The sequence below is a fragment of the Euleptes europaea genome, chromosome 18 (genome assembly GCF_029931775.1).
Source record: "Euleptes europaea isolate rEulEur1 chromosome 18, rEulEur1.hap1, whole genome shotgun sequence".
Lineage (NCBI taxonomy): Eukaryota > Metazoa > Chordata > Lepidosauria > Squamata > Sphaerodactylidae > Euleptes > Euleptes europaea.
Window position 1 is genome coordinate 25,510,961 of NC_079329.1, and position 8,012 is coordinate 25,518,972.

The following is an 8,012-nucleotide window of genomic DNA, read 5'->3' on the forward strand; positions in this document are numbered from 1 at the left end:
TCCAGCCTCGTATGTTGCTTTACATGTTCCATTGATTTGTTCCTATGACCCAGATGTTCCGAATCCTTCTTCAGAAACCAAACAAAATCAATGAAATTGAAAAAAACTTCAGTTTGGCTGGATTGTGACCTTGCATAGTTGCTTCCATTAGTTTGTGTTGCTAGTAGTTAGTGATGCAACTGGTAACAATCCTGTTGCTAATGGTAATACACTGATTAACATGGAAACATTAAACAAAGGGCGAGAGCTAGACCCCTTCCCCACTCAATCTCACCCAATGTTCCTCCCCCTCTCCATCCCGTATGGCTGTTGTTTATCCGGGTCCCAGGATCCCCCACATAGCCATTAAGGTTGTTCAAAGAATATTCCTTTGACAGAAAGGGGAAAGCTGGTGGAATACCACCCCTAGCTTTTTAACAACATATTTTGCTATAGTTTTGATGACTACACTTTCCTTATTGCAGCAGAGGACACCCGTCTTGAATTACTTGAAGCAACTTAATCATTTGTGGAAATATTTCTGTCTTGAGGACTATGTTTTCCTGGCCTCTTAGTCTTTGTGCCTTTTAACTCCATAACATACACACAGAAAGAGTAAGTATACACGTAAATCTTCATTTTATGATTTACTCCGTGCATCTGATGAAGTGTGCTGCACTTATAAAAGTTGCCACCATAGACCTGTTATTCTTTATGCTGTCACAAGGCTGTTTGTTCATTTTGGAAATATTTGTAGATTATTTGCCTAAGGGTTCTGGTCATGATCCTAACCGAAGCCCATTTTTGGATTCACATGCATAGATTTGGAAAGGGGTTTTGGTGTGTGTGTGTGCCACTTTTAAGATTCCTGTTGCTGCCAGATTTAGGGGTTTCTACTTAATGAGTATTTGAACTGACAAATGTTTCTAAGCTTTGCTGCAGGCCTCATCTACGTTTCTCAGCCTACTACCATGTAAGTTTGTGGAAGGTGTGGGTGGGCGGGAGAAATAAATGGTGCTTGACTAAACCAAGCCACCAAAGCACGTTGATAGAAATTCCTCTGGATTCCTTAATATATCAATTTTCCTTTTCCAGTCTCAAAAGTGTCTTCCTTTACACCTTTCCCGAACATTTTCTCACCAAATCAGTGAATAAATCTCCTCTAAGGAATTCTGATGAACAGCCAAATTCTTTACGATGTTAGTAAAGCCCAGGCTGTCAGAAGTCTTTGGTGAGAAAAGATTGATCGCTTCTCTCTCTTTTTCTCCCCCACGCTCGCTCTGCTCTCTCCTTCCCTAGGCTTCTGTGAGACTGCCAAAAAGAAACAAAATATGCCAGGAAATATTCTCTCTCTCTCTCTTTTTCTGTAAAACAACTAGACCCCTAAAGTTCAATTGATTAGGCCTGGGTGCATGTAGGGGAGTAGAGAAGGGAGAGGCAGAGGTATTACCCTAATTTATTTTTTTATACTTTTAAAGACAACCCTTTTCCTAATCTTTGTCAGGGGGAGGAGAGGTTCCCTCCCCCAGGTATCTTCCCGGCCTTCATTACTTTAAAAGTTTCAAACCAGTTGCAGAAGTCTTAGAACAGGACAGATTTTAACAACAACTTTTCAAACCGATTCATACTGACCTGAATTTTCCAGCTCTGCTAATTAAAAAAAAAACAACTTTTCAATCCAAGTTTTCTTTATGCAGGTTTCAGTGTCACTGGTTGCAAACGAAAAGTTTCCTAATTTCGCTTGGAAGATTCCGTCTTCATCCTTCGCGCCTGTCCTTTGTCCTTTGGGACAAGAGGCGTGGGCCCCTCTTTCCAAATTCCTTCCTGGATGGCAGTGAAGAAGGAGTTAAAAAGCCAAACAGGAACCCCAGCATCTCTTCAGTTCCCTCTCCTTATGCAAACCTTCTGTGGTATCTTCTTCTGGACTGAATGTTTGTAGTCAATGGAAACACCCTAACTCAGCGGTGTATTCCCAAGTCTAGGGATGTTGCTGCTGCTGTTGCCATATTATTATTATTATTATTATTATTACTACTACTACTACTATTATTATTATTATTATGGGGAAATACTTTCTGTTTCCTACCAGGCCGGTCCTGCCATTGGGCAAGGCAGGTCACGTGACCAGGATTGACTGCAATTTATCCCCGCTCGTCAGTTTAATAGAGCAAGGTCCCCATACGCCTGTATTATCAGCAATATAAGATTTTTTTTAATCAAAGAGGGGAGGGGGGAGGAGACTGCAAATAATATTAATACTAACGCTATATAAAATATTGGAAGGGCCTCCAAGATCCATCGCTTCTCCCCCCCCTCTCTTTTCCTTCCACCCACCCCTATTTCCCCCCTCTCCCCCCTCCCTTTTGCACTGGGCCCCTGGAAAAAGCCATGAATTTTGAATTTGAGAGGGAGATAGGCTTCATAAACAGCCAGCCGTCGCTAGCGGAGTGTCTGACGTCCCTTCCCGCTGTCCTGGAGACATTTCAAACTTCATCAATCAAGGAACCACCGACGTTAATTCCTCCTCCTTTGGAACAAACCCTCCTCAGCTTGGATCCTTCTTCCAGCAGCCAGCCGACGCCAAGGAGCCCAAAGCGACCAAGACATGGGCAGGCCCAGAGACCCCCGCCGCAGCCTGCTCCTTTGGCTGGAGAATTCCCCTGGATGAAGGAGAAGAAATCCTTTAAGAAAGCCAGCCAGTTCCCTGCCTCTTCTTCGCCATCTTCCTCCTCTTCTTCACTGCCTGGATCTGCTGTCGGTTCTCCTGCAGGTCTGTATGCCCTACCACACGGGGATGGCTGGGCTTGAGGGGGGAGAACTGGGGTGGCAGGAATGGAACGGAGGGGATGGGTGAAGACCCCCAAATCCCTACCCTTGGAAATGCGCTCAGTTTAGGGAAAGGAGGGGGCGAACCTGTTTGCCTAATATTAACATTACTTAAAGCTCCCCAAAATACTGAAATGGCAGAAGCTACTTTTCTTTCTTTCTTTTTTTCTTTCTTTCTTTCTTTCTTTCTTTCTTTCTTTCTTTCTTTCTTTCTTTCTTTCTTTCTTTCTTTCTTTCTTTCTTTCTTTCTTTCTTTCTTTCTTTCTTTCTTTCTTTCTTCTCCTTAAAAATTCTAATAGGTGTCACATTAAGAAAAACACGTTCCTAATTTTTTGGATTGTTTTAGCCTTATTCAGGCTAAGACATCCTCCATCGCCTCTTTCATCGTCTTCAACACCTGTTTCTTTTGTAGCTTTTAATGTTTTTTTGTAACGTCAGAGGGGAAATGTAGACAAAGCCAGACACAGAAGATAATTTTTCTGATATATTTAGAAGTGGGAATTATTTTATTTATTTTAATTTTTTGGGTAAACTGCTTTATTCCAAGATTGGGAGAAAGATGGATGGGAAAACAGTGGCGGAGGAAAAAGAGAGAGAGAGCAAGAAACAGGAATAAATAGCCGTTCACCCCTCCCCCATCTCTCCCCAATAACCATTCACAAGGCAGCTTGTCCATCCATCCTTTGGATGCAAGATTCTTTCATTTCAAGATTCTTCCAACCCATCTAACAACCCCCGGAGGGGGGATGGGTCCCGTTCACCAAACGGAGGAGGAGAGGGGCTCCTTTCCTTTTGTTCAGTGCCCCGCCCCCCACATCTTCCCCTAAAGGTGCTGGGTTTGTAGTGCCCAAGGAATTAGTATTGTGGGAGAACGCAAAGTGCCCTGAGGAGAAAGGAGAACCGCTGGGTGGGGTTGGTTGGCTTGGTCCCTACTGGGGAGGGGGGTCCCTCCTGGGATTTTCTATTTCCTAGGTAGGCAGGCAGGTAGGTAGGTAGGCTGACAGGCAGGCAGGTCCATGGGGAGCTGGTTCTTATCCCATTCTTCCATTTCCTCCTTTCTTGGTCCACCCTGCTAGCTTTAGCATTGAGTTATGAGCATTTCGCTTCTGGAGGAGGGAGCTGAACCCCATAACCAGGACTCCAGGGCGGGCGTTGGCATCCACCAGAACTGGGAGAGAGGGGAAAGGGAGGAAAGGAAGCGGGCTCTCTCTCTCTCTCTCTCTCTCGAAATCGATGGGGAGAGGGTGGGACTGTGAAGCTCTGGTCTCCCCCTGAATTTTGGTGGAATGGCGATTTCTCCCTTCCAGGGTGAGGGGAGAACTTCCTTCCATTCAGCTCCCGCCCCCAAATTAAAAAACGCATTTCCCAACCCCACTGCAAATTGGGGGGGGGGCAGGTGTATGAATGCACCTAAATGCCTGTGGGGTCCTGAGCCCCTTTGGTGAGCTGCTGTGGGGTGGTGAGGGTTACACCCCCGTTTTGCTCTTTTGCCAAACAATGCAACGCTTGGTCTCCAAGCCCACGCCGAGAACACCCGGCCGCTGGAAGGAGCCGACCTTTTCATTTGCGATCACACTTCGCGTGGCTTTTGATTTCTCCTCCTTCCTCTCCTTTCCAGACGTCCAGGGCTTCCTCGAGCCGGGCGGGAGCGGCTCCCGGCGCCTGAGGACGGCGTACACCAACACGCAGCTCCTGGAGCTGGAGAAGGAGTTCCACTTCAACAAGTACCTCTGCCGGCCCCGCCGGGTGGAGATCGCCGCGTTGCTGGACCTGACCGAGAGGCAGGTGAAAGTCTGGTTCCAGAACCGCAGGATGAAGCACAAGCGGCAGACGCAGCACAAGGAGATCCCCGAGGGGGACCCTGCGGGTTACTCCAGCCTGGACCCAGGCGGCGAAGAGGCGGCGGAAGAGGAGAGGGGCCCGTCTCCATTTGGAGACCCCCTGGAGATCCCCTCCTCTTACCCGGCCGGCGGCAGGGAAGCTCCCAGGGGCCCCGCGGGTTACCTGACACCTCCCGAGGAGGGAGACCCCGACCCGCCGCCAAACGGGACAGCTGGCGCCCGGGCTTCTTCTGGGTCTTCCTCCTCCTCCTCCTCCTCTTCCTCCTCAGACAATGCCTTCCAAGACAGGCAGAACTCGCCTAGTTTGTTGCCACCAGATCTGAGCCTCTTCTCGGTGGATTCCTGCCCACAGACCGCAGGGGGGCTTTCTCCCAACCTCCAGGGGTTCTTAGACAGCCCTGTCAACTTCTCCCTCGACGACCTGGACTTTTTTACCAGCGCGCTTTGTACTTTCGATCTGCCGCATTTGAATTTCCAGTAAACACCCAGCGACCTTTTCTGATCTGCCTTGGGTTCGGTGCCCCTCTATAAAGATACATGCAGGCATACACGGAGCCCCTCCCCCCACTAGCCATTTAAGACAAGAGGAGCCCCCCCCCCTTCACGCACCCTCACTTCCTGGGACACCCCACTGAAAACCCATTTCCTTGGAAAGTTCAGTGGACAGATCCTTTAAAAACCCGTTTCCCCTAAATGCAGGTACTTGTTTCCATGACTGTAATTTGTGTTTAAAGAATAGTGCCACGCTACTAGGAAGACACCAAGGGGACAAAATAATAAATAAGGGCATATATTTGAAGGTCAGAAGGTACACCCGCCCTTAAAAAAAAATTTTTTTTTTGCAGTCCATATTCTTCCCCGCCCCTCCCCCCTCCGTACCCTCTGAGCATCCACTAGAAATCTCAGCACTACCAGGAGAAAATGTCTGTCGATTTCTTAAAACTGAATTTCTCAGGAAGCAAAACAAGACGTTTAGATTTCTTAATTTAATCGTAAAACTAAAAGAAGAAAGAATGTAAAAAAAACCCCCCGAAAACAGAGGTTCCCCCCCTTTATGTTTTAGAAGTAGATTATTTATTCAAATGCTTTAATAGTAAAATGCAAATTATTTATTGTACATTATTTTCATAGAGTAAATAAATGGCTTTCTAGTCTTGAAAATGCCTACATTCCTTTGTGTGTGTGTGTTCGGGCTGGTTTTACCTTTTTGTTCTTTTAAAAACCTGACTTCCTTTCCTTCTCTTTTAAATGAATAGATGTTTTATTTATCTTCCGGTTAGCCGTCTTCGATAAGAAGAGTGCTTTAAATAAACATTTCAGAGGTATCAATAAATATTTTAACCTGCTTACAACAATGAGTTATACAAGTTATACATTTCCCCCTTGCTTTTTAAGATAAGTAGTGAATTACATAGATTATGGGAATGCCATAGATTGACAACGCGGCAGTCAGAGACGACAATATTTAAAAGGAGATTAAAAAAAAACCTCCTCTCGTTTAAAAGGATTCAGCTGTCATGTTTTAAATCAAGGGTTTGTTCTTGGGCATTTTCTTTGTTTTTAATTTGAGCTGAAACCATTTATAATAAGCTATATTTTAACCATACGACCCCTAAATAGTGTAAGTGAATGGACAGTGTGAAACTGCAGCACGTAAATCAAACTTTGCCAAAAAAAATTTTTTTAATCTGTATTTTGACTATCATTCCAAAAACAGCAGCAACGTTCGGCTCTGAAAAATTTCTATGATTTATTTATTCATGCGAAAATTCGCTGAATTTTTATTTCTGGCAGAAGGAGGGGAAGTGTTCCTCAGTAGACGAATAATTATAAATATCTAGAAGATTAATCTGAATGAATGGAAGAAAGACAGACAGCGAATATAACGCCCAAAGCGAGTTTTCCCAGCTCGACGGCGCAGAGCCTCTAAATGTATTTTAACCAGATTCTCTCTCCCCCCCCCCTTTAGTGGCTTCCAGTAACCAAAATTTTGTGGCAGAAAGGAGAGGAAGGGAGGCGGGGAAGCCCAGCAACGAAGCGAAACAGTTCAAATAATCCAAAAGCATAAAACAAAATAAAAAAGGAAAGACATTTAAGAAAGGGATGGAATTGTCCATAGGTTTCAACTCTTGGGTTTCTGTTTGCCAAAGAGAAACACGAGACCTAGATGAAGGTCTCCGACGGGAAGGGTCTTTCTTTCTTTCTTTCTTTCTTTCTTTCTTTCTTTCTTTCTTTCTTTCTTTCTTTCTTTCTTTCTTTCTTTCTTTCTTTCTTTCTTTCTTTCTTTCTTTCTTTCTTTCTTTCTAGATTCGGTCCCCGAAGTTCAATAACAACGCCAGTTTAATTCTTCATTATTATTTTTTTTAAGCCTTCCCCAGTTTTATTTCCCTGCATTTTCACCGGGGATGGTTCGGGGTGGGGTAGGTAGCGCCGGCCGGGCTTGTGAAGGCAAAGCGGCCGGAGAAGGAACTGTTGGCGGCCTGACATGTTGCAGAGACCTAGGCGCACCCCCAAATAAATCACATTACGCCTCCGCGAAGTCGCTGGGGTCGTCCCCCCCCCCCCCACGAACGTGGCAGGATTTGGGGAGGCTGTCAAGGCGCGTTGGCGGGCCGGAGGAGCGCGCAGCGAGATCCTGGCCGGGATGGGGAGGCATCGTAGGCTGGGAAATTTGGGGGGGGGGGAGAGGCAAGAGAAGCTCAAAATGGCGCAGGGATGGAAGGCTGCACAAGTAGAAGCGGGTGGGGGGGAGCCCGGCAGCCATTATAGCTCTTGTGTTATTTCTTGGGGGGTGGGGGAGCAGCGTGGGCGGAGGGCTTGCCGGCTGCGGCTCTGAATAGGCGGCCAGGCTGGGGATTCGCAAGCCCTCCGCTCGGAAGACTGGATCCCGCAAAATGTGGACCATTATCTTGATGGGCGCTGCATCTAAGGACGCTTTATTGGTGACATTTGGGGATGAATTGAAAGGAAGGTTCCCTTTTCTAGGCAAAGACTCTCTTCCCCCACCCCCGCCATTTATGCATGGAAGGTTTTGCCTTGGGTTTGCTGCTCTATAGACGCACGTTTTTCCCCATCCGAATTCTCAAAACTCTACATGGGGGCTTATTTTTGAGCGTTGAGAATTTGGACGGGGGAAATGTGCGTCCAGAGAGCGGCGGATCCAAGGCAAAAGCCTCCCAGGCATAAATGGCCTCTTCTGTGTTCCAGAAAGAGCCACGCTTACCGAAAGAGAAATGGCAGCGGGCGCTTTCAGCTGCTCTGTCCTCGTTCTTGCCCGCGCACGGACCTGTATGCACGCATACTCTGCTTTCCCTGTGGGTGTGCAGAAATAAAAGGGAGACATTTTCTCTCTCGCTTTAAAAATAC

General features: G+C 46.5%; 1 protein-coding gene across 1 annotated transcript; it reads left to right on the top strand.

Annotated features, from left to right (window-relative positions):
- Nucleotides 1-2,360: 2,360 nt before the first annotated feature.
- On the top strand, nt 2,361-5,141 carry HOXB2 (homeobox B2). The gene is made up of 2 exons (XM_056863956.1): nt 2,361-2,749; nt 4,424-5,141. The coding sequence occupies exons 1-2, from the start codon at nt 2,368-2,370 to the stop codon at nt 5,125-5,127; spliced, it is 1,086 nt and encodes a 361-aa protein (XP_056719934.1). The 5' UTR covers nt 2,361-2,367; the 3' UTR covers nt 5,128-5,141.
- The last annotated feature ends 2,871 nt before the right edge of the window (nt 5,142-8,012 follow it).